At 44.4% G+C, this 26,583-nt stretch overlaps 2 protein-coding genes across 2 annotated transcripts in view; both read right to left on the reverse strand.

Moving 5' to 3' along the window:
* The window catches only part of LOC107296246 (leukocyte receptor cluster member 8-like), a 37,679-nt gene extending 35,366 nt beyond the window's left edge, over nt 1–2,313 (reverse strand). The window contains exon 1 of the mRNA XM_015825594.1: nt 2,247–2,313. Within this exon, the coding sequence (XP_015681080.1) occupies nt 2,247–2,284 (38 nt within the window). The 5' untranslated portion in view covers nt 2,285–2,313. The remainder of the gene's footprint in view (nt 1–2,246) is intronic.
* A 7,726-nt stretch (nt 2,314–10,039) lies between these two features.
* LOC107296245 (protein tweety homolog 1-like) overlaps nt 10,040–26,583 on the reverse strand; it is a 144,617-nt gene continuing 128,073 nt past the window's right edge. Inside the window, 9 exon segments of the mRNA XM_015825592.1 lie at nt 10,040–10,120; nt 12,321–12,399; nt 15,851–15,885; nt 15,888–16,044; nt 17,281–17,423; nt 18,695–18,787; nt 18,939–19,031; nt 20,477–20,532; nt 21,621–21,696. Coding sequence (XP_015681078.1) covers nt 10,040–10,120; nt 12,321–12,399; nt 15,851–15,885; nt 15,888–16,044; nt 17,281–17,423; nt 18,695–18,787; nt 18,939–19,031; nt 20,477–20,532; nt 21,621–21,696 — 813 coding nt within the window.

Here is a 26,583-nt window from a genome sequence, read left to right on the forward strand (position 1 = left end):
TTTAAAATACCCTTGATAGAAAAATAAAATAAGGTTCCAGACCTTCTCTTCTCAACTCCAACCACCCCGGCCTTCTCCTTTTCTTCCCTTTTCTATCCTTCCTCCTTCCACTCACGCCAGCCACACCCAAAGCCAACTGCAGCTGTCCCAATCTTTCCCTTCCCAGTCAAGCTCCTGCAAGCACTCTCAGGCAGTCCCCACTACATGAGCAACATGCTTTTCCTGCCAGCAAGAATAGAAGTGCCTTCTGTTCTGTTTAGTATCATGTACTGAGAAATTTGGCTTCTCCTACTAGCAAAATTTGTTTAGTCACTCCAACTGGCAAGCATAAGCAGTTTTGCTCAACCAATAACTAGACATACTTTTTTCTTAGTTTCACAATTCTTCCCCCTTCAAAATGTATGTTGTGGTAAGTCTGTAAGGTGCCATAAGATACTGGATTTTTTAAGAATTAGAATTTTTATTCACGTATGCAAGCAATGCCACAAAAAATTAGTTTCCCATTTAATATTAAGACTCTGAGAAAGTTTTTCCAATTTTTACCTTTCTTTTTTTTATAAGTTTGAGAGCCTGCCCTCTTATTATGTTCTGGTGATAGGAGTAACTTTAAGAGACTGCTTATGCCTAGCTGCCTTACAACCAAATTCTCAGGACAGCTTACAATAAAAATAAGAACAAATTAAAGCTGCCTATATATGACAAAATAGTCAAAAATAAAATTGTCAATATTCATGCAAATTTTACTAAGACAAAATGGCAACAAAATTTAACATTATTTGCCCAGGAATATGTTTTTATCAAGTAATGATTGAGCCAAAACCAATACTCACCCACATCTGATGGCTAAAATAGTTATATTTAATTGGAAAGCGTTACTTAACCTATCCTTCTACCATGATATCTTGATGGTCAACTACGTAAGACCTATAAGCCTGTGACATCATCAGCATTATGATGTCATAAGCAGAATGTCAATTTCAACTTGAATCAAGTCTAGGAAAGTGTTTTGGCTTTGATTTTTTTTTTGTTACAAAATATTGCTTTTTAAATAGTACACCTCACTCTTCTTTCCTGTTAAAATTCAAACTCCCCCTGGTCTCACTGGTGACAACTACTTAGCTAGTACTGTCTGTAACAAACAGAACTTTTCTGTACAATAGATCAAATGGATTATCCAAATAGCTTGCACAAATACAATAATACAAATACTGTTTCAACTACTTGTCAAAAAAACTCAGAATCAGAATATTTCTCACAAAATCGCATTCTTTGAAGATATAAACATCTTTAGCTAACACTACATTCACTCAGAAAGCTGTTGTAATTACAAACCTTTACTGATAACGAGATTTTTCTACTCTATATAGTCTCTTATTTCCAATATCTAATTTATAAAGTCCTAAAATATTTTATCTAACCTTAATTATTTTATTTATTTAAAAATACACATTGACCAATACAAATCCAAGAAAGTGTATTAGTTTTAAAGTCTTTTATAGCAGAAACCAAAGCCAAATCTTCAGGGAATATGTTTACATTATTCAATAGAAATTTTTTATCCTTTCACATGCAAAAGGCAGTTAACTCTAATGGAGATGATGTTATAACCTAGAAAAGTTGGATCAGTCCCACAGGTTAGCAATAACTAAAATATAAGGTTAGATAAAATAAAAATAAAAAAGCAAATCCAAACTGATTACAGAAATGAGTAGATCTGAAAAATTTGAAAAAAATTACACTATTTTAAAAAATATAAACAATTCTGAAAGCTAACTCATTTTTTTTTTAAAAAAAACCTAAATTGAAACACATGTCACAATTCAGTAGCCTTGCCCTCCAGTAAGTACAAAGCGATTGGAGTTGCTTTTCTTCCCTCTTCCTCGGTTTTAAGTTTGACTGTGATATTATCAGTTGTAGGTTAGACTCCTCACCTTAGAAATAACAGAAGAAAAATCCAACACCTAGTATCTTTCAATTCACAAGTGAATGTGTATTTCAAAAGATGTTCCTGTACCAGCAACCATTACAGCAGATGGGAATTGGTCCATCAACAAGTTAATTTGCTTTTAAAAACAAACACCTACTTAAAAAATAGTTAGCACATCACTTGGCATAAATGATGCCAAGTAATAAGGCTTTGCTACCGTAGTAGACACATATTTCAAATCTGCTCAATCCTACCTAAACCTTAAATTCTCCTCCTCCCCACCCCAGGAGCTGAAATTAAAATAAAGGTTTGCAATCACCATTCTGAAGAATGCTGGTCTCCTATATTGGCAGCCATAATCGTAGAACAGGCAAACAGGTAGGTATCGAATGGCTGCAAATCCACAGCCTGGAAACGGGTCTTTCCTTCGTTCTTCTTCCACAAGTAGAGGCCAAACAAAGGACATTAACCAGGGAACAGGCACATCTCAAAATCGTGGCTAGACCTCTTTAGCACGCTTCCTGATGCCCCTTTTCATCTTAGGGCAAGCAAGGGCTCAAGAGCCTCGGGAACTTTTAAGATTTCACAACTAGTAGTAGACCCCTCTTCAAGCTTATTCCAACCAAACGAGATGCTGTGTAGTCCTATCAGGCCACGTTTTTTTTCCTCTGGGGCTTTATATTCTTTGCGCCCCCGTTTGTAATTACATCGCATGTGAGGCCCTTCTGTAGCGTAACATACTCTCTCTTTCTGAAGTATTAAAGGCTAAGATTCCCCCACCCTCGGGCCCAAAAACTTCACCCACAACTCTCTTCCTTGGCAACAGACCCCGGCCCACCCTTCCCTGCTATCCCCTCTCAGGCACCCCGAAAAAAAAGACTCCCACCAAAAATTTACTCGCTCGCTCGCTCGCTGCCTGCCTACCACAGGCACCCCTGCACGAGCTGGCCTCGGCCTTCCCCCCGCGCGGCCCTTACTTCGGGCGGTCTCGCTGCCCTCGCCCACCCACTCCTGACCGCTTCCTCCTCCTGCCCTCAGCCTAACGAAAGGAGCGGCGAGCCACCCGCTCAAGCCCCGACCGCCTCGTCGCCCGTGGCAAAATAAAGCCACTTCCTGGAACCACAGTTCGAAGCAGGCCGCAGGTTTCGTCGACTCGAGTGCGGAAGAGCCCCAGCGCTTCCCAAAATGGCGCCCGCTGACTCTTCCCTTCCTCTCCCAGTCTCGGCTGCCAGATTCCTTCCTTCCGGTTGCCCCCAGGAAGCGGTGCGCGCGAGGGCGGCGAAAGAGAGGACGCTGACCTGCCTGGTGACGTCACGCCGCGCAGGCGACGTTCGGCGGAGCTTCCTCACGTGGTTTGTTCTGGACTCTGGAGGGTGGGATATTAGCTTTCCGCTTCAGAAGCGTGGAACTACAACTCCCATGACCTCGCTGGTATCATTCGTTCGTTTTCTTTTATCCTAATCCAGGGCTTTTCAACCTTTTCACCCATTGTACAACTTTTAGGATATGGCAACATCCGAGTACCACCAGTCGCCTAGCAAGGTGTCAAAAACTTGACCCCCCCCCAAAAAGGAAAAAAGTGATAAAGTACAGGTAGTCCTCGACTTACAACAGTTTGCTTAGTGACTGTTCAAAGTTACAATGGCACTGAAAAAAGTGGCCCCCAAGGCACAGCCGAGCAAGACACCTGCCTGCCCACCCGGCCGCGCTCTTCCTCCTGTCCGAGGTTTTCATTGTTGTGAGCATTTCTGTTGAGGATTGGCAGCGGGGGTGGGGTGGGGGGGTTGGTTTTTATTCCCCTGTCTGCTGGGTGGGGTTGCAGCAGGTTTTGGTCACTTCACATGACCCTGGGACACTTTGACCGTCATAAATATGAATCAGTTGCCAAGCATCTGAATGTAAATCACAAGACCCTGGAGATGCTGCAACATTCCAGCTGATCGGCGCTTCTTCTGGGCTCAGCAGAAGCGCCAGGATCAGTGCCGAGCTCCAGCTGGAACCTGGCGCTGATCCTGGCGCTTCCGCTGAGCCCTGACAGCCCTGCAGCTCCAGCCATCTCTCGCTCAGGCTTGTGCGGTGCTGCCACCGGTTCAGCTCATTCCCCTCCCCCACTACCACTTTTCTAGGATGGTCGCGTACCACCTGCCAGGTGCCAATGTACCACAGGTGGTACCCGTACCACTGGTAGAAAAGCCCTGTCCTAACCTACCTTACGCAATTGTTGTGAGGATACAAACGGGGGAAAGGAGACTCAAGGTCCCCTGACTTGAAGATCCAGAAGAAAGACAAAACACACATGAAATAAAGAAGGAAACTTTCTCTCCCCCATCCCTTCTCTTTTACCAGCCAAATAACTTTAGTAGCTGGGCAAAAGAACATTCGGATAGTTGGGCTTGTTTTTCCATTAATACGACGGTAATTTTTTGGTTTCTGCAGTCTGTCAGGCAAGGATGAAAGGTTGCACTATTGCAGATCCCATTTCCCAGATGTAAAGAGTACTCTGTCCTTTCTGAAAGCAATTATCCTCCCCTCCCCCTCCCCCTTTTTTTTCCTTTTTACAATTTTCCCATCCCAAAAAAGAACAATTGCTTTTGTAGCATGAGCAACTTTTCCTGGCTCTTGGTCAAATCAACTGTCTTCTGTGTGCACTGGCTTCTGTACCATCTAACTGGCCCCGGGATCCATCTGCAGCACTTCATGCTCCATCGCTAGGGTGACATGATAGCAGTATTCCAGTATTTGAGGGGCTGCCACAAAGAAGAGGGGTCAACTTGTTCTCCAAAGCACCAGAGGGCAGGACAAGAAACAATGCATGGAAACAAATCAAGGAGAGAAGCAACCTGGAATTAAGGAGAAATTTCTTAACAGGGAGGACAATCAACCAGTGGAATGCCTTGCTTTCAGAAGTTGTGGGTGCTTCATCACTGGAGGTTTTTAAGATGAGACTGGACATATTTTGTCTATTTTCTTTCTCTAGCAAGTTGTCTATATCAAGTTCAAAGAAAGACACTGACAAAGTGGATAGGCTTCCTGCGGAAGTGCCTGTGGAGATTCTTAATCCTCCAGGTCATAGTTGTCTGAAAAGTGCTATTTTTCTTCAAAAGGCAACTGGACCATTTTTTTCTTTGAGGAGGAAGAAGAAAATGTTTCATTTCTCATCCAAGAAGCTTCATCAGTTCTGATGGTGGTGGTGGGGTAGGGTAGGTGCTGACAATTGAGCCTGGACAGTGGGGGGGGGGGGAANGGGGGGGGGGGGGGTTGGCACTCTCTGAGAGTTGTTGAGGCCACTGAGGGTTTATCTATGCCCTCAGGGTCACCTGAATCAGGGTACAATTGGTTGTGGAATCTTCTTGGAACTGCTGCAAGGGCTGCGTAATAGACTCTCCAGTGGTGTCTTGTTCCTCTTCCTCTGTAGAAGGAGTGGTGTTCAAGTCTAACATATATGGATTCTTTTACCCCTCTTTCAAACTAATGGGCTTCTCTGTCCAAAATTTGGACTTTGCTGTCTTCAAAAGAGTGACCTTTGTCTTTCAAAAGCAGATGGACTGCTGAATCTTGTCCTGATGAGTTTGATCTCCCATGTTGTGCCATGTGCTTGTGAAGTGATGAAGTTTTACTTTATCCCCTATCACATTGGTTCTCATCATAGTTAGGATTAGCATTGGATTTTGGTATCCTTGTATATTTGTCCATACATTCTGATAGGGCTGATGTCGGACACAGCAAAAGAACAACATAGAATAATCCAGTCAAAGTTCAGTTCTTTATTTGCCTTCATCCAATAGACAGAATCTTGCCAGACTAAACCTTTAATACTGGTCACCCAATGGGTATACCCTGGGAGATTCTAAGGAGTTCCTATCCTTATTCTCTTCCTCTGTTTCCCATCCAACTCCCAGTTGTGTTGTGTCTTGTCTTCTGCCCCTCTGGTCATTGGGGGTGGGGGGGATCATTCAGATTTTTGTGAATGGAAAATTCACAAAAGAAGATCCTGGAATCAGCTGCTGTTGTTTGCCTACTTTCTCTGTGTTTAAAAGTGAAGTAATCTTAACAAAAGGAAAAGTGTGCCAGTCAAGGAATATTGCACCCTTGATGCACAGTTAGGTTTTGGATCTTGAAAGCAGGGGTGGGGCTAACCATCAGGCATTGCTTGGGGGGTGTCAGATCAGATATTTTTAAATGGCGCAGGCATTAGCAAAGGGAAATGAGTTGTAAGGGATGGTACCTACGGAAGAGGTGGTGGAACACAAGGAGGGGCAGGAGCACTCAAAACGCGGTCATGTGACTGAGGATGGGCTCGATGTCAGAACTTTGAAATCAGATCATAAGTAGTTTTGTGGGGGAGGGATCTGTGATAAGTTTCAACAGTTGCTAAATGATCGATTGTAAATCGAGGACTAGGCAAAGTGGCTGCAGTTCAGTGCTTCCTATGCCAGACAAAAGACAAAAGGGAAAGTCGGTAGAGGGGGTAACAGTGAATTATCTTGAGGAGGGGGGGCACTAATGAGAGTGACAGAGAACAGCATTAACAGGTTGCTTTCTAGTTTTCTCAACCCCTGTGGTAGTCATTATGTGAATGAGGAAGCCCTCAATGAGAGCCCCTTTCTTTATTCTGAACATGCAAATGGAGTCCCAGTTGGGTGGGACACACTGTTCAACAGCAATGTAAGAATAGGTGACTTAACCCAGGGTCCTCAATCCCTGGGCTGCAGCCCATTTCCGGGCCTTGAGCCATTTAAAACCGGGCCACAGAAGTAGTGGGCAAGCGTGCGGGCATGCACCCCCACTTGTGCGAGCAGCAGGCACGCTGCTCACCACTCGCGCAGAATCATCCTCTTAACTCCCCCAGCCAGTCTGCAAAGCCGGAAAGTTTGGGGAACTCTGACTTAACCCACTGCTCAGCACTGGCAGGAAGCATTGTCATGTAATCAGATAAACTTGGAGTTTGCTATGGCTGAGCAGGGAGTTGGACTAGATGACCTCCAAGGTCCCTTCCAACTTTATTATTATTATCATCATCATCATCATCATCATCATCATCATCATCATCATCATCATCATCATCATCATCATCATCATTATTATTATTATTATTATTATTATTATTATTATTATTATTATAGGAGCCAGTGGGGGCTTTGCCAGAAGCTCTTCCGACCTGGAAGAAGCTTCCTTTATGCTTCTTATGTTGGATAACATAATTCTAAATGAAATCAGAAGAAGAAAGAAACTCATTTGTGACTGGATAAATCAACCTTGTCCAGACATTTTAAAGGTAAGTGGAAATGGAATTTGAGAGGACTATGCACGTGAACAGAAGGACTAAATACAGAATCCACTTTTCCAAATTCAGGGGCTGAGATGACACAAGGCTTCACACATTCTGTCCTCGATTTACAATCATTTGTTTAGTGACAGTTTTCAGTTACAACGGCACTGAAAAAAGTGACTTATGACAGTTCGTCATATTTAGTGACCATTACAGTACCCCCATGGTCATGTGATCAATTCAGATGCTTAGCAACTGGTTCATATTTATGACCGTTGCAGTGTCTTAGGGTCATGTGATCACCATTTGTAACCTTCTGACAAGCAAAGTCAATGGGGAAGCCAGATTCGCTTAACAACCATGTTACCAACTTAACAACTGCAGTGATTCACTTAACAACTGTGGCAAGAAAGATCATAAAATGGGGCAAAACTCACATAACAGCTAACTTTCATATCAGTGGAAATTTTGGGCTCAATTGTTGTAATTCGAGGACTACCTGTATCACAGCAAGTGCAATGGTTAGAAAAAGCACATCTTCATATTATATTTAGCCCATACCAGTCACTGGAAGAGGACAGAAAGAGTAGCTGGCACAAGATGCTCAACAACTAGTAGATATGGTATATCAATGCTATGAAGAGCTTAATCAAGAGAGGAAATAGTATCTTTACTGTGACTTGGGAGTGCACAATTAAATTTCAACAATCTGAACTATGTGCGTTTTCACTGCACAATACACTGTGTTTTGATGCATTCTATCAGTGACCTTGAGTAGTGAACGCAGACAGAAGTGGAAATAAGAGGCTACTCAGAAGAAGAGTTTGTGCGCTCAGAACTCTACGTTTACAGAATTAGGAAGCAACGGCATGTACTTTCTCTGAAACTTCATACAAATTGAGAATGTCCAGTGTTGATAGAATGTTGGTACAAAACTGTATTATATTGCAGTTCTCAATGATTAATGATCTAGTTTTTGACATTACTTGAATTACCCAATTTTGCTATTACTTGATTGATAGATGCCATCAGCTCAGTGTCAGCTCTTTCTGACTGGAGATTTTTTTCCCCAGAACAGTTGTCCCCAATGGGACAATGTTCAAGACTTCCCATGGTAAACCCATTGCTACTATAATTGAGTCCATCCGTCTTGCTGCTGGTCATCCTTTTCTCTTTCTTTCCATCTTTCCCAGCATATCACTTGACATTGTCTATCCAGGCAGGGTTGTTTTTAATAAAATATATGAGTGATGTACCATTACCTTCTGCACATTATGAAGTGATACCTTTGCCTATTTCATTAAGATAATGCATCTGTCCCCAGCATCTTTCTACGTTGCTGCTGCCCAATATACAGCAGGTGGCCTCCTTGTTTTAGTTGGGCAGCTAGGATGGACCTTCAAGCCCTGGGCGACCTTGTTGCAAATACAGGTAATCTTTGACTTACAACCATTCGTTTAGCAACCATTACAAGTTAGACACTGAGAAAAGTGACTTACAGCTGGTCCTCACACTTACGACCTTCGCAGTGTCCCTGTGGTCACATGATCCAAATTCGGGCTTTTGGCAACTGGCACATATTTACAATGGTTGCAGCATCCTGGGGTCTTCTGATTGCCATTTGCAAAGTCAATGCTGAAAGCCACATTCGCTTAACAACTGTATGATTCACTTAACAACTGCAGTGATTTGCTTAACAACCATGGCTAAAGTTATAAAATTGGGTGCAACTGCTTCACAGTGCTTTACAGCCTCTCTAAGCGGTTTACAGAGTCAGCCTATTTCCCCCAACAATCTGAGCCCTTATTTTATCGACCTTGGAAGAATGGAAGGCTGAGTCAACCCTAAGCTGGTGAGGATCGAACCCCTGGCAGTGGGCAGAATTAGCCTGCAATACTGCATTCTAACCACTGCCACCATGGCTCTTATATATAGGAGTGTGTGTGTGTGTACTGGTAAATATGTACGTATGCTCTAGGCATATACTCCCTGTTCTTTGCTCATTCCTCCCAGTAAAATTCCCCCCCGAAAGGGGAATCGTAGCAATATATAAACATGCCCCATAACTGCATATTCTCTCACATAGTTGTGTGTGTGCAAAAGCAGAAATGGACACCATGTAAAATAAAGTTTCCCTTTTATTTTAAACTGGGCAAGTTCCAAATGCTTGTTAGTGTTGGGGGTTCTAATTAGGAGCAAGGAGGCTGATAGGGAAGCAAGGGTAGCTCTGGGCCCCTAATGGATTCCCCTATTCTCTCAAGTCTCTTGGTGGGACCCAGTGGGGTCCTCCACTTTTCCGGCACACCCACCGCCAGAGCAGGGAGCATCCATCTCTGGCTGGATGGCTCTTGCTGTTTTGTCTCCATTGTCCATATACTCTTTCAGTATATCTATCTTGTCTGCACTCGTGCGGTATTTTTTTTTTAAAAAAATATCCATTCATTGGTGTTTGCGCACACTTTTTTGTATATAAACTTCCATTTCTATTTTGAAATTAGTTCAGCTTCCAATTGTCTTCTCTCACTCACCCTTTCACATGGCTTGCACTTGTTCTGTCTCTCAACCATGTCTCTCTCTATTTACATTTCTTAATGTATTCACACTGCTCACCCCTGCCATTGAATGTCTCCCGGCCTAAAAAATATTCTCTTTCTCTCCCCCCCTCTTTTTCCTTTCCTTTCTTAGAGAAGGTAGGCTAATGAAGAGATTCAAGTGAAGGAGCAGGGGGGCACCTGGTGAAAAAGGCTCACTTAAGTTGTATTCTAGTAAATGATTGGGTTGGGGAGTCTCTCTGTGTTAGTTGGGGGTGGTGTGCATCTGGGTTGGGGTCTTCTGGGCTGCATCTAGGACTGTAATCCGGTCTGGCAGGGGAAGACCACTTCTTCACTAGCACCAACATAAGACGCTCGCATGCTGGGAGAATACTATGGAATGATAAAAAGAGAGGAACGAGGAATTAATAACCAAGCAATATTAGAACAGCAGGTATTCTTATTCTGCTGTTTCAACCTGTCACTTTCCAGATGAGCTGGGGGCTGCAATTTTTAAATCTCCAACCAACATTGTTGTTGTTAGTTGCGAAGTTGTGTCCGACCCATTGCGACCCCATGGACAATGCTCCTCCAGGCCTTCCCGTCCTCTACCATCTTCTGGAGTCCATTTAAGCTCACGCCTACTGCTTCAGTGACTCCATCCAGCCACCTCATTCTCTGTCGTCCCCTTCCAACATACTGGCTGAGAATTCTAGTAGTTATATTTGTAGGGGGTGGGTGTTTGATTAAATCAGGGGTCCCCAACCCCCAGGCTGTGACCCGCTACCAGGCCGTGGCCCGTTTGAAACCAGGCCATGGGAGAAATGGGCCAGCACGCACGAGCGGCGGATGCTTGTCCTCACACGCGAAGTTCCACTTGCACGAGTAGAGGGCGAATGGAGCTTTGCACGTGAGCGCTTTCCGCTCATGCGAGTGGAGCTTTGTGCATGAGCACAAGCACCCTCCGCTTCGCACGCGAGAGCAAGCACCCTCTGCTCGCGCACACGAAGGTCACACAAATGGAGCTGTGCGCTGGCCACTCACATCCCCCCCCACCTCAGGCCACCAAGTTGGAAAGGTTGGGGACCACTGGGTTAAATAGATAGTTCGGGGACAGTGTGTAGCTTCAGACCTTTTTGATGGCCCTGAGTTACCCCCAAAATAATGAGAGTTAAATAGATGTATGGTGTCTCAGGCTAAATACATCTGTTACTAAATTTACAAACCATGCAAGAAATCGTGAAAACTCTTCCCTTCTGCCTCTGGTGTGAGCAGCATCTGCAAACCCCCTCAGAACCACCACTGCCACCACCTTTCCCCCCATTAAAGAACTGATTCAACCCATTTTGACCAAAGGAATAAAAAAAGTTATTTTGCTACCTAAGTCCATTGTTAAGTTTAGGTGATTGTCTATGGAGATTCTCAGCCATCCAGTTCATGGTAGTCCCAAAGGTGCTTTACCAAAAGGCAACTGGACTTTCATGTTTTTTTTTTTTCTTTGAAAACGTTTCACTTCTCCTGCAAGAACTTCTTCAGTTTCTGAAAGTTCTTCAGTTCTGAAGCAGCTTCTTGGATGAGATGTGAAACGTCTTCAAAGAAAAAAACAACGCAACTTTGGGACAGTTTAGGTCAGGGGTCAGCAACCATAAACACTCAAAGAGCCACTTGGACCCGTTTCCCACAGAAACGAAAACACTAGGAGCCGCAAAACTTGCGTGCACGTGCGCACCAGAGGGGGGGCTTGATTGGAGAGTTTAATTAAAAAGAAATAGAGGTTGCTGTGCATGAGTTCTCTCTCTCTCTCTCTCTCTCTCTCTCTCTCTCTCTCTCTTTCTCTCTCTCTCCTCTCTCTCTCCCTCTCTCTCTCTTTCTCTCCCTAACTCTCTTTCTCTCTCTCTTTCCTCTCCCTCTCCCTCTCTCCCTTTCCCTCTTTCTCTCTCTTTCCCCCTCTCTTTTTCTCTCTCTCCCTCTCTCTTTTTTTCTCTCTCCCTCTCTCTCTCTCCCTCTCTCTCTTTCCTCTCCCTCCCTCTTTCTCTCTTTCCTCCCCCCCTCTCTCTCTCTCTCCCCCCTCTCTCCGATCTTCTGCTCACCTGGCAAGCTGGCTTCAAGCTGTTCTCCAACAAGCTGATGCACATTCTTATTGGGCTGGCTCTCTCCTGCCCTTCCTGCTTCCTGCAGAGACGCAGCCAAGGCAGGAGCCCCGCCCAATAAGCTTGTCAGCTGGTCGGAGAACAGCGTGAGGCCACTCTCTTTTTATACACACACACACACACAGAGAGAGAGCGAGAGAGAGAGAGAGCAAGTGCCTCTCTCTCTCTCTCTGTCTCTGCAAATGGCAGAGGAGCCGCAGGAGAATGCTCAAAGAGCCGCATGCGGCTCTGGAGCCGCGGGTTGCCGACCCGTGGTTTAGGTGATTATTATTATTTTGACAATCCGACACATCAGACATATATGCACCAGGTTTTCAATCCCCCACAACTCAGCTGGGATCACAAAATCAAAGCCACTTGTTGTATCTCTGCTCTGTCATAGCCTACAGCCGGTGTGCTGCCTTTGGTCACCACATATGCAGGAGTCCACACTTCTGACTTACCGAAGGGGGTGGGGAATGACGGTCAATGAGGGGGATGCTCTCAAATTGAGGACTGCCACTGTACGAAGCGCTTTGACTCCTGCAAGGGACAAGAAAGTTGCTGATAACGAATCCCTCCCTCCCCAAGCCAAGCTATCCAAGCTCTGGAAGGTCAGTCCGTTACTTCAGAAATGCTAGAAAACTCTACTTCGTTGGACATAGGCAACTTTCTGGAGGACCTCTACAGAAATGTCTATGTCAGGGGTCCCCAACTCCTGGTCCACGGCTCAGTGCCAGGCTGCAGCCCATTCAGAACCGGTCTGCAGAACTGGTGGGTGAGCACATGCGTGAAGATGCATTCGTGAAAGTGGTGCGTGCACAACGGGAAACCATCCCCTGTCCACCCCCCACTGCCTCTGCCAGTCTGGAAAGGTTGGGGACCGCTGGTCTATGTGGCCATTGAAATGAAGGCTCTTGGTTTATTTAGATCTCCTGACAATAAACCATAGCCTGGATTATACAGTAGTAGATCCTAGGTTCATCATGACCTTCTTGGTCCTCTTTATTTGGAGGAGTAGATATATGTCCCATCTCACTATAGTCTTGATATAGTATGACATGAGAACTCCAAATGGAGAGCATTTTTGTATAATCCCTCTTTTTTTAAAAAAAAAAAAGGGGGAAGGAGAAGATCAAAGATCACAAGATTTGCATATTTATCTCTTTTGGAGAGTATATTTATACAAGGAGGGGCAATACCTATTTCTCCACTATATATATAGAAGTTGCAGCCCAAGAAGTTAATTAGGGAGACGTAATTTCTCTGAATGTGCATTTGATCCGAATTGCACTCCAGAGGATGGGGGCATGAAAAACAGTGAAAAGGTTCAGGATTGAGGAGAGAAGAATAAAACGGTAGCAATCAGTTTCACTTAGTGTGGAAATCAGTGTAGAAAACCGGGAGTAAGGAAAGGATCAGTCACTGGGAACATATGAGAGATAGTGAAGGGGCTTAGAGTAGTATTTCCAGAAGAGCATTTTGATAAATGGGTTGTCTTGGGGAAGGGGTGCTTGGGCCAGGAATGGAAAGTGATACAAATGGCTGGTTCACCATTATGGAAGCAAGGTGGAAGACATAAACAAAAAATAGACAAATGAAGAAAACAAAGGAATTAAGGATTCCATCTCTATGGGTAACTGCTTTAGTGGGATCACTCCTGGTGGTAGTAAAAGAAATCTAAAATGATATTTAATGAATAGGAACAAAGTGGAACAGACTGCATCTGCAGGCAATAAAACCTCCTCTGTTGGAGGTGTTTATATACTTTTTTTTGAGAGCGGGCAACAGAATTTCATTTTTAATGTGTGCCAGTGTGCTCACAGTAAAAAAAAATGACAATAAAGGTTTCTATCTTATCTGGTCTTATATCTTATATCTTATCCTATCATCTTATCTTTAAACAGATACTGGAAGGTACAATAGATTCCTGCACTGCTCAGAGAGTCAGACTACATGACCTCAAGGCTCCTTAAAATCCTTATACTCTATGAAAGTAAAAGTAAGAAGAATTAAGTATGCTGTTTAGAGGTTTCTGAAGGAAGCAGTGGGTGATAGTATAATGCTGTATATAAAATAAACATTCCTTCTCCTACTCCGGTGATCTAGACCAGTGGTGGCAAACCTATGGTACACGTGCCAGAGACGGCACTCAGAGCCCTCTCTGTGGGCATGCACGCCGTCACTCCAGCCCCACCTCCCCCTGTGGCCCTCTCCTCACCAGCAGCCCCCCCGGAGGAGAGTCGCCCCCAGGCATGGCCTGTGCAAAGCAGCACAGCCAAGAACATGGCAGCCGGGCAGCAGGGACAAGACTCCGCCCTGTCATGCGCATATGATGCTGTGGCGCACAGGCAGAGGGCGTGGCCACCATGGCACTGCAGGGCCACCTGGGCAATCTCCTGCGGCGGGCCGTGGAGGCGGTGGGGCAGTTTTGGGGCACTCGGTCTCTAAAAGGTTTGCCATCACTGATCTAGACTGGAAAATACAGGTATATCCTCAACTTACAATAGTTCGTTTAGTGACTGTTCGAAGTTACTTACAGCTATTGCAGCATCCCTGTGGTCACATAATCAAAATTCAGATGCTTGGCAACTGATTCATATTTATGATGGTTGCAGCATCCCGGGGTCATGTGATCACCTTTTGCAACCTTCTGACAAGCAAAGTCAATGGGGAAGCCAGATTCGCTTAACAACCGGGTTAGTAACTTAACAACAGTAAGTGAGTCACTTAACAACAGTGGCAAGAAAAGTTGTAAAATGGGGCAAAATTCACTTAACAACTGTCTCGCTTAGCAAAAAAAATTTGGACTCAGTTATGGTCGTAAATCGAGGACTACCTGTAAGCTTTCCCTAGGCAACCAAAATCACCTATTATTCTCCATTCTTTAAACTTCAAAACTGCTAAACAATGTTGGCCATCGCATCTGCCCTTCTCCTTGATTAGGGAACCCAATTAAGATGGTCTTTTTTCCCCCTGAAATTTCAGACAGCTAAAGCAGCACTGTCTATGGCAGGGCTAGGCAACCTTGGCTCTTTTATGACTTGTGGACTTCAACTCCCAGAATTCTGGCTCAGGAATTCTGGGAGTTGAAGTCCACGAGTCGTAAAAGAGCCAAGGTTGCCTACCCCTGGTCTATGGAGATTCTCAGTCATTCAGGTCACGGTTGTCCCAAAGGTGTTTTTTCAGGAGGCAACTGGACTTTCTTGTTTTTTCTTTGAAGACGTTTCGCTTCTCATCCAAGAAGCTTCTTCAGTTCTGACCGGATGGGGGGGAATAGGAGGATTTATATTCCTTACAGACAGCTGGTCATTTGCCTTCTTTTGGAGAGTCGTTGAGGTGCGGGAGTATGAACAGATTTCCAGAAAACATTGCAGACTACGGAAACCATTTGCGCTTCAGTTTGAGATGCAGACAAGACAGACTCATCCCCAACAGCCAGCGCCTGTCTTCAACAATAAAGGGACACAAGGCAGAAAACATCCTGTAGCCAAGAAGGCTTCACACCCGTTGGCACTACTCAGGTGATCTTGAGGACACAGGTAAACCTCCAAATGGCCTCAATGGCTCTCTAAACGAATGCAAATGACCAGCTGTCTGCAAGGAGTATAAATCCTTCCATTCCCCACCATCCAGTCAGAGCTGAAGAAGCTTCTTGGATGAGAAGCGAAACGTCTTCAAAGAAAAAACAAGGAAGTCCAGTTGCCTCCTGAAAAAGCACCTTTGGGATAAAGCAGCACTGGGGAAGGAGAATGAATGGGATGAGGAAAAGGCCAGGGAAGGAGGCAAGGAGGAGGTAGGAGGGAGAGGAAAGGAACTTGTAGAGGGAACAGTCGGTTTGTGATTTGGAGGGAGTCTGTCCTCCCTTCCCCCTCCCCCTCACGCACTCGGGTCTGGGCCACGGGGCCATTCCAAGCCCCTCTCGCCTTGCAGGGGGTATTAAGCCCAAGCGCGTGGGGAGGGGGTTGGGAGGTGGGGGTTGGGGGTTACTCACATGTACTGTGAGATGGGGGCGTTGGAAATGGGGGGGGGGCTGAAAGGCGCAGGCTGCCCCGGCTGCCCCAGCTTGAACAGTGGCCAAAGGAGCTGGGCAGGCTGGGCCCAGCCCCCCCTGCACGCACTGTTGGCGGTCTACGTGCCTGGGGCGTGAAAGGGTCGTCATCCTCCATGTCATCATAGTCCGAGTCCCTACACAGGAATTCAGGAAAAAAAGAGGGGAAAAAAGGAGTAAAGGAGTGAGCAACAAGGAAAGAGCTGCCTAGCCTAATGACTATGAAGACAACTATGGTCATCGGGCATCTATCCAGAAACAAGAGTTTGTGCCAAATCCAGCATGGCTGCCTCAGGAATTCTGGGAGTTGAAGTCCACAAGTCATAAAAGGGCCATGGTTCCTTTAGTGTGTTCCTTTAGTGTGTAAATTCAGAACAGGAAGACATGACAACCTGGTCCAAGCTTCTGATCTAGTTCACAAATTCTACATTCACCTTGTCAAATCAGACACACCCTGGTTTCGTTTGGACTTCCGAATCCCAGAATTCTCAACACACCTTTTGTTTAGGGATGAGAAGTGGGCTAATCTATGTTAATGGACATAAAAAGTCTTACTCTGAATTGGATCATTGTGCTTTGTATTGTCTACACCAGAGACCTGCAACATTTTTGGCCTGTGAGTGGCCTGAAGATGCATGCCAAAAAGAATAGGCAGGGTTTGGAGAAAAACCAAGATTTTATTAACTTACCATTTAAAATTAAATAACTATTCACATTTAAGTTCTTTAACTTTGATTAAATACAACTAGTATGATTTTAGCCACCTACAGGTAGTCCACAACTTACAACAGTTCATTTACTGTAGTGACCATTCAGAGTCAATGATTTATGACCATTTTTCACACATACAACTGTTGCAGCACCCCCGTGGTCACGTGATCAGAATTCAGATGCTTGGCAACTGGTTCATATTTATGACAGTTGCTGTGTCCCAGGGTCACGTGATCATCTTTTACAACCTTCTGATAAGCAAAGTCAATGGGGAAGCCAGATTCACTTAACAACCGTGTGACGAACTTAACAACTGCAATGATTCACTTAAAAACAAGAAAGGTCGTAAAACGGGGCAAAATTCATTTAACAAATGTCTCACTTAGCCACATGAATTTTGGGCTCAATTGTGATCGTAAGTCGAGGACTACCTGTGTTTCATATTTCCTTCCTCTGGTTATATTAAAAGCTACAATTTGGTGACTAATTTTGGAGAAGCCCTTAAGCTACTTTCAAGGCTTGGGCATCTATACAGATCTTGAGGGCTGTGGTTATTCACATCTGCAGCAACTATTTCTTTTTGCCTAATCTGGAAGTGGTGAAGATTCTGCTTGCATACAGCTGAGGCTGACAATTCTCAGACACGGGATCTTAGCACTCACCTGTTCTGGAACCTCTTCCAAGCCCGAGGCAGACTACAGACCGCTGTGGTGAAGGAAAGGGCAGAGAGGAAGGAGAAGAGGAGGAGGAAAAGCAATCCCTCCATGCCATCATAGCACAGCCCTTTCAGGCCATCCACATAGTCCTAGGAGACACAGAAAGTGACACAGAGGTACAGTAGCTTCCAGATGGAAGTTTGAAAGTCTGTTGGCAATGATTCCTGGTTTCTGGATATCAGGGTATCCAGATGGGACATTATCATTTTTAATCACTAACTCACACTTTCACTCTCTTTTACTGCCTTTTAATGGGAATTCTATTCGGTCCGTCTGAAATACCAATATGAGAAGGACAGGTCTGTAAAGTTATGAGTATGCCATAGCTCTTTCATCCCCTAGATTTATAGCAATAGCACTTAGACTTATATACCCCCTTCACTGTGCTTTACAGCCCTCTTTAAGCGGTTTACAGAATCAGCCTATTGCCCCCAACAATTTGGGGGCTCATTTTACCAACCTTGGAAAGATGGAAGGCTGAGTCAACCTTGAGTTGGTAAGAATTGAACTGCCGAACTGCTGGCAGATGGCAGTCAGCAGAATTAGCCTGCAGCAGTGGCGGGATTCAAATATGTGAACAACCGGTTCTCTGTGTGGATGCCGCTTCCAGAAGTCCATTCTGGGCCTGGGCAACAAAAAATTAACCACCGGTTCTGCCCAAGTGGCTGAATCCCACCACTGGCCTGCAGTATTACAATTCTACCCACTGGTCCCCCACCACAGCTCCTCATGGAAGAGGCTTTGATATCTGGACTGATGCTTATGATCCCTCCATTGTTCACTCTCACTGGTTGTGAGCATATGTACAGATGCTTCAAATCTTTGTATGCAAACTGATTATAAAATTACAGGATGCTGTAAGTCCACCATGCTGAGATTCTGCCATGTTGAGATTGCTCCATTTTGCTTTGAATGGAAAACTGCTCATATGAAAAGGAACATACCCCTATGATGTATAGAAGGAGTCATCTCTCTCTGTGTGGGCAAAGAGTTTGGAATCTCCAAATGTTTCAACTACAGATTCGACAATTCATCACTATTGGCCTGCAGTATTGAATTTAGGATAATGGTGAGGGATCCTGGAAGATGCAGTAAGCAATATCTGCGGGACCACTATTTTCTACCCTTGCTCGTGACTGGGCATGCTGGTGGTGACGGAAATAGAAATCTAAAATATTTGGAGAGCACCAAACTATCGATTCTCGTTGTAGAGGATGATACCGTTAGTATGCATGCATGCACATCGTATCATAAGGAAATAGGGGCAAAAGTCAGGATCTTAAAACGTATCCGGAAATATTAAGAAACGTTAGGCAGAATGGCTGGAGTGATTAAATGACAAATAAGAGTAACGGGGTACCTTATGAAGTCCCCTGCAATTGAGGAGAGCTACAAGATGATGGAAATTACTTTCTGTGATGTTCAAAGTACTCTGGATGGATACGATGCTCTTCTGCAATGTACAAATGGTATGAATGAGAACACAGTTGCCCTAATCTGCAGCCTCCCCTTTCCCTCTGACTAAACTGCCCCCCATAACTTTGCCCAGTTCAAGAGAGTCATGCAATCCCAGCATCCCCTTTTCTCTAAGAATCCCCACTGACCTCGGCTGCTGGGAAGTGGGGAATGGCTTCTCTCTCCAATCCGTATAGTTGGGAATGTATGTTGGATAGGGCCCTCTGACACACAGTGAGTCTCTAGAGAGTTGGCAGGAAAGAAATGAGAAGGAAAACACAAAGTGCAGGTAGCCCTTGACTTACTATCACAGTTGCAACCAGAAAGTTCATTTTTAAGGGGTGCAGTCATTAGCTAGGCATCGGGTGAGACAGGTACCCGATTTTACATTATTATTTTTTTTGGCCATGGCTGTTAAGCAAATCACCCCAGTCATTAAACAAGACATCACATGATTGTGATTTGTGATTCTGACTTTGCTTGTCAGAAGCTGGCTGTGAAGCTCTCAAATGGCCATCATGTAGCCCTGGGATGCTGCAGCTGTCATAAGTGTGAGCCGGGTGCCAAGCACCTAAATCACAATCACATGACCGCAGAGATGCTGTGCCTAAGTAATAAGAGCCGGGACTGGTCGTAAGTCATTCTTTTCAGCAATGTTGTAACTTTGAATGGTCACAAAGCAAACTGTCGTAAGTCAAGGACTACCTGCATTTGAGGTTAGCAAACTTACAAATACCCTATCATGGTTCCGATAGATGAAACCAATTAAAGCAGAACTCCGAGGCTTGAGTTCTCCTCTAAGAACATGTTTATTGGCTACAAAGTATTGGCACGGTCAAAAGTGAAACCAAGACTAAAGTTCCCTCCAAAAAGTTACAGTATTGCCAAGTTAAACTTCCCACCCCAGAAACTATGCAATCAACTACGTTTCCCAATAGAATAGTTTGGCAGGCATTCTAACATTAGGCTCAACCCCCAGTCTAACGAACAAAAATGACCTTGGTTCCCATGGGACAGAGAATTGTTTAGACTAGCATAAAACTCCCCATTCCTCCCCCCATTCTCATGGCAACCAAAAACAAGCAAGATGGCTTCATCCAGGTTTGTTGCAGAGTTGACATACCCAATAGAAGGAATCTCAAAATTGGGACACCCCCTCTCCCCAGTAAAACTAAATTCTATCCTGTTTTGCATTAAACCAGGGGATTTCAATCACAAGACCATATGCAAATCAGCAAATGAAAATAACAAAGCAAAAGCTTAATTTTTTTTTTCACCTGCCATTCAGTTAGAGAGCTAAACTAGTAATTGGTTAATCAAAACAGTCTAAAGATATAACTGTTTATTCTACAATTTTACAACTTGCCAAAATTACACCCTGCATGAGGTGCATAACATGGGTAAAGGATTTGTATACTGAGAGTAACCAGATTTCATCTGTAGCATACATTTTTAGAAACATCCAAATATGAAATATGGTTGAAAATATATGGGCAATGCTGGCTGGGGAATTCTGGGAGTTAAAGTCCACATATCTTAAAAGGTTCAAAGATTGAGAAACACTCTCTTAGAGGAATAGCAGTGCTTGGATTTAGTTTTGGATTTAATCTGAGAATTCAATATACCATCCTCAAAACTTCTACCACATCCACACATGTTATTTTAATGGAAAAGAGGGAATACTTACCTGCTGAAAAGGGTTGAAAATATCTTGGCTGCAGGTTAAATAGTATTGTAGGATTTCTACAGTGTTGAAGGAAAAGAAAAAAAGGGCATCAAGCCACTGGATCCATCTATTCTAGACATTAGGTCTTTAAAACCCCTTTTTAGATCTCCTGAGTTTGTTTATCCAACCTCTGTACATGTTCAGATGAGGTGGGGAAAGAAACATGTCCATACATGCACACACATACACACACACACACACACAAGCAGCAAGAAGAGGAAGAAAAGAGATCAATCACCAAAATAAAGTGTATTAAATAGCTACACCCTGGGAACTGTTGGGAAGAAATTGGAATCACCACCTTTGCCCTTGGCCATGTGTGGGTTGAGCATTCTGGAAATGGCAACCCTGGTGCATGTTCATGGATTTCCAGCCCTGCCCCCTAAAAAGGACTCTAGCTCAAGGGTGTCCAACCTTGGCAAATTTAAGACTTGTGGATTTCAACCCCCAGAATTCCCCAGCCAACATGACTTGGTGGGGAATTCTGGGAGTTGGTCCACAACTCTTAAAATTGCCAGGGTTGGACACCTCTTGCTCTAGCTGTTTGATACCTTCATGACAGACCAACATTTCAACAGGCAAAACAAATCAGATTGCTCTAGGACAGAGGTCCCCAACCTTTTGGGCACCAGGGACCGGTTTCGTGGAGAGAGGTTTTTCCACGGACCAGAGGGTATGTGGTTTTGTGTGCTGCCTGCATCCCGCGGATGGGGTTTTTCTTGTTTGTGTGTACCGGTTGCTGGCATGCCGTGGACGGGTACTGGGCCACGGACTGGGGGTTGGGGACCCCTGCTCTAGGACAGTAATTCCCAAACTTTTCTATACCCTGCACCCCTAGAACATTTCTGATATATTCTCGCACCGCTTACAAAAGTTTGAAATAACGGCAACAAATTTTTAAAATGTAAAAACTTGCCAAATGATCAGGGGGAAGGGAGATTTAATTTCTCTGGAGCATATAACACAATTACTACTAAAGTTTGCACGTTGCATTCTTGTTAGGAAGGTATTGCTACAGTGCAGCTTCGCAGCCTGGGAGCTGTGTTATTCCCTGGGTGCAAATCCAGCATCTTTATTCCGTAAGATGCAACAGATCTCATCCTACCTGGGCTAAGTCCAGTCCTGGCTTGGGTTGTGTTCATCACGTAACCATCTGGCTCAAAGCAGAAATCACTCAGTCCCTGGAGGGGGCAAAAACAAAAGTTTCTTTTACTTGCAGTGCATTCAGTTGCTGTCAATATCTATGAAGAAATGTGGACTGTAAAAGGTGGCAGCTAGAGAACAACAGTTGGTCAGTTTGATCAACATCAGACACTACTAAGGAAAATTGTGGAAGAGCTTAGACTTTTATGGCATGGGTGAACTGGAAGAGATTGCTAAAAGCTATTGGAGGGACAGGAATAAAAATAGAGGTAGTCCTCAACTTACGGCCACAATTGAGCCCCAAATTTCCATTGCTAAGCAAGACAGGTGTTAAGTGAGCTTTGCCCCATTTTACAACCTTTCTTGCCACAGTTGTTAAGTGAATCACTGCAGTTGTTAGTAATAGCAATAGTAGTAGCATTTAGACTTATATACTGCTTCATAGGGCTTTACTGCCCTCTCTAAGCAGTTTTACAGAGTCAGCATCTTGCCCCCAACAATCTGGGTCCTCATTTTACTGACCTCGGAAGGATGGAAGGCCGAGTCAACCTTCAGCCAGTCAAGATCAAACTCTTGGCAGTCAGCAGAGTCAGCCTGCAGTACTGCATTCTAACCACTGCACCATCACAGCTGAGTAACACGGTTGTTAAGTGAATCTGGCTTCCCCATTGACTTTGCTTGTCAGAAGATTGCAAAAGATGATCACATCACCCCAGGACACTGCAATTGTCATAAATACATGCCAAGTGTACAAATTTTGATTATGTGACCATGAGGTTGCTGCAACCCCACGGTCATGAATTGCTTTTTTCAGTGCTGTTGTAACATTGAATGGTCACTAAACGAATGATTGTAAGTCAAGGACTCCCTGTATAGCAGGAGTGGACCTCCTGGGGCCTTCTACACCTTTTGAGCCTTAACTCCCATTAGACCAGACCAACAAGGCTACTGGCAAAGGATTCGGAGAGTTATCTATAATATCAATAGAAATAAAGTGTGCTTACATCCTCAGAGGAAAACCTGCTGATAAAATCTCTTATCAAGAATGCAGACGGAGTACATCAAAACAAAACAAAAAAGCTTGCTTTTTGATTTGCTGGAATATGGAAAAGACTCCTACAGCCTGGGTGGTGCAGAGAAGAGGCTTGGCAGCCATCAACAAAGGGACACTTATGGTCAGTGGCCTTCGGACCACACACATTGCTATAACTAAGTTGGAAAAAAAAAGAGTGCCGGAGCCAAAGGGGTAGAGGTTGGGGTTGGTCATAACAAGATTACAAATGGTGAGGCGGAATGAATTGTAAAATTGAGGGAAGGTCATGGAGTCTGGAAGAACCATCCCCCTTGTTTGGAGAAGTAGCAAAGGATAATATTAGCTGCATTTGCAAACATGTGACTTACTGTTCGCCATATTTAAGCCTCCCGGGGTGTTGTGCAAAGCAGTGTGCTTGATTAATGGGTCAGTGTCTTATGCAAACTCAGAAAATTGAGCTAATAGGGTAAACTGTGGTTAGGGCAGTCATATGGAAATGTGTTGGCAAACACAACATTAGAGAATAAGATAAAGTGAAAATTTGTTTAATATTTTAGGCTGTTCTGACAACCTGATGGTAAAAAAGACAGATATGTAGGTCCACTAAAAAAGAAACAGTTGATGAGTTGGAGGAATGGGGACGAGGCTGATATAATAGACAAGGACTTTTAACTGGAATGTGTGAACGGAAGACCTGATTGAGTTGAGGATTCCTGAATTTTTGCTTCCTTACGAAGAAATGGGGAACCATGATAGTAACTACAACTGTGAAGGAAAGGTTTATATGCATCTTTTCTATGCTTTCCCTTCCTTCCAAAAGTCCTCCACTCAATTTGCTGCTGTCAACATTGAATCGCTATGATGCCTGCTAGCTTCTATCACTAATCAACTTGCCATAGAAAAGGGGGGAGGGGTAGAAAGAGCAGGAGAAAACGGGATTCTAAGAAGCCGTTCATGGACGGTGAGAGCCTGCAAGAATGCCAAGGTCACTAACGCAGGTGCTTGACGGAGAAGTGGACTTTTCCCATAACACAGGGCGTTTCAACCTTTTCACCCATTGTACCACTTTTAGGATATGGCAACATCCAAGTACCACCAGTCGCCTAGCAAGGTGTCAAAAACTTGATGACCAAAAAAAAAAAAAAGGAAAAGTGATAAAGTACAGGTAGTCCTCGACTTACAACAGTTCGCTTAGTGACTGTTCGAAGTTACAATGGCACTGAAAAAAGTGCCCCCCAAGCCACAGCTGAGCAAGACAGCACCCGGTGGCACTCTTCCTCCTGTCCAAGGTTTTCATTGTTGTGAGCATTTCTGTTGAGGATTGGCAGTGGGGGTGGGGTGGGGGCGTGTTTGGTTTTTATTCCCCCCGTCTGCTGGGTGGTTGCAGCAGGTTTTGGTCACTTCACATGACCCTGGGACACTGTGACCGTCATAAATATAAATCAGTTGCCAAGCATCTGAATGTAAATCACAAGACCCTGGAGATGCTGCAACATTCCAGCTGATCGGCGCTTCTTCTGGGCTCAGCAGAAGCACAAGGATCAGTGCTGCTTTCCAGCTGATTGGTGCTTCTTCAGGGTTCAGCAGAAGCACAAGGATCAGCGCCGAGCTCCAGCTGGAGCCTGGCGCTGATCCTGGCGCTTCCACTGAGCCCTGACAGCCCCGAAGAAGTGCCGATCAGCTGGAAAGCGGCACTGATCCTGGCACTTCTGCTGAGCCCTGACAGCCCTGCAGCTCCAGCCATCTCTCGCTCAGGCTTATGCTGTGCTGCTACCGGTTCAGCTCATTCCCCTCCCCCGCTACCACTTTTCTAGGATGGTTGCGTACCACCTGCCAGGTGCCAATGTACCACAGGTACCACTGGTTGAAAAGCCCTGCCATAACAAACCAAAGTTCTATGATTGGACAATGTGAACACCCGGTGGTGGAGCAAGGGAAGCTATTGTTTAACTAGGCAATTTTTTGTGTGGGAAAACCAGTGTTGGTTTTGCTTCTTCAGTTCCGAGATGTGTACTCAATAAAGTTTCTTTCTGATGGCATTCAAAAGCCTTGAAGATTCCCTTTTTTGGGTTCTCTAGTCAGACAGTTGACAGCTGCTTTGATTAAAAGAAAGATAAATGAAATAAAAAGCATAGCAAATCACTCAGATTGAGTTGTAGTAGAGTTATCTGCTCCCAGGTAACCAATAAAGAACTGCTACTGATAGAAGAGAATATCTATAGTTCAGGGTTGAACTGTGGGGTCCTTGATGCTTTCTGAGCTTGGTTGTTTTCTTGCAAATGTTTCATTACCCAACTAGTGCCCTGATGATACTACCTAGTTGGGTAATGAAATGTCTGCAAGAAAACAACCAAGCTCAGAGAGCATCAAGGACCCCTCAGAACTGCTACTCATCCCTCTGCTTGTCCTTCCTTTATCTGGGAGAGAAGGGAATCAGGATTATCCTTTAACTAGCTGAGCCGTATGAGTCTCTAACAAAAATGTTTCAGTTGGCTTGCTTTCCTCTTCTCTTTTTCCTTTCCTGCCCTCTGTTTTTCGACTGTAAGGTTGTTGGTTGTCTTTGGTCAAAGAGTAGGGTCAAAATGGTTGGAATGACAAAATCAAGAAAAGCCACAATTGCGCTTTTCTTTAAGGACAGGATGGCTAACCAACAATGTGCAGGAAGCGCACAATTTTCACTTTTGCGTTTGCAGACCCAGTTCCCAGAATCCACAAAGATGAGGCAGTCAAAATTCATCGATAAATCACCAGATGTTGACAGAATAATTTCCTGCCAACATCTGGTGGGGAGACAAAGAAATGAAGTATGTGAAGATTTTGGATCGGCTTGGGGTAATCTAGAATTGGAACTCTTGTTCCTGTTTTACTTCTGAAGGGGAAAAAATAACTTTGTCCATTTGAAGGACATCATAATGTTATAACTCCTATGGTTCCATCAGCCAAAATATTTATTATAAAAAGTGCCTCCTCTCAATGCAAATATTTGGCTTAAAAAATCACCATGCTTCAACTTAGGCCGTTGGAAAATGCATTGAGAAATGCAATGAAGTTATGGGATGTTCATACACAGGGCTGGTGGGCACCAGGTTGGAGAAGACAAATGAGAACAGGAGTACTTCCACGTCTCTAGGGGAGCTACTTCATCTTAATGGGAGGTAGCCCTAAGATGAAAGAGAGCAGAAGTGCAGTTTGGCAGGGGTAGAACTCAGAGGGGGGCTTGCATACCATTGAGAGAAGCACTTAAGCCACTCATTCTCAGAAGAACAGAATTAAGAAGGGTGAGTGAGATAGATGGAAAATGCAGAGCTTTTTCTTATTTTCTCCAGGGACTCTGAATAATGCCTACTAATTAAAACATCCACAAGGAGAGAGTGTAGGCATGGGTGTGCCCATATGTGTGTTGTTGTATGTGTAAAAATATACATGAAGAGAGTGAGATGGTGAGAACATCCCCTTCATCACCACCACCACCATTCCTCCCCCACCCACTTTCAAATGCCACCCCTCTCCTGGCTGAAAGTGCCAGCAATTAAATTATTGTGCTTCAGAGAACAGAAGACAGTTTATCAGGCAAGACCACCAGCCAGTTTGCTTGGCTGCTGTCCCTCTGATTTCAGAAAGTTGCCTGGTGGGCAAAAACTGTGCCAGTTCCTCTACATGCAGTGGCAGGAAACACAACTGAATTTTTATTTTTCTTACAGTAGTGCCTTTACATTAGGGGTGCAAAGTGTCCAGCTCGGGAATTTCATGGGGCCTACAGGAATTCACCTTCTGAATCCAGAATAACAGAGTTGGAAGGGACCTTGGAGGTCTTCTAGTCCAACCCCCTGCTCAGGCAGGAAACCCTAGACCATTTCAGACAAATGGTTGTCCAATCTCTTCTTAAAAACTT

The sequence above is a fragment of the Protobothrops mucrosquamatus genome, unplaced genomic scaffold (genome assembly GCF_001527695.2).
Source record: "Protobothrops mucrosquamatus isolate PMUCROS unplaced genomic scaffold, P.Mucros_1.0 scaffold2706, whole genome shotgun sequence".
In the NCBI taxonomy this organism is placed as follows: Eukaryota; Metazoa; Chordata; class Lepidosauria; order Squamata; family Viperidae; genus Protobothrops; species Protobothrops mucrosquamatus.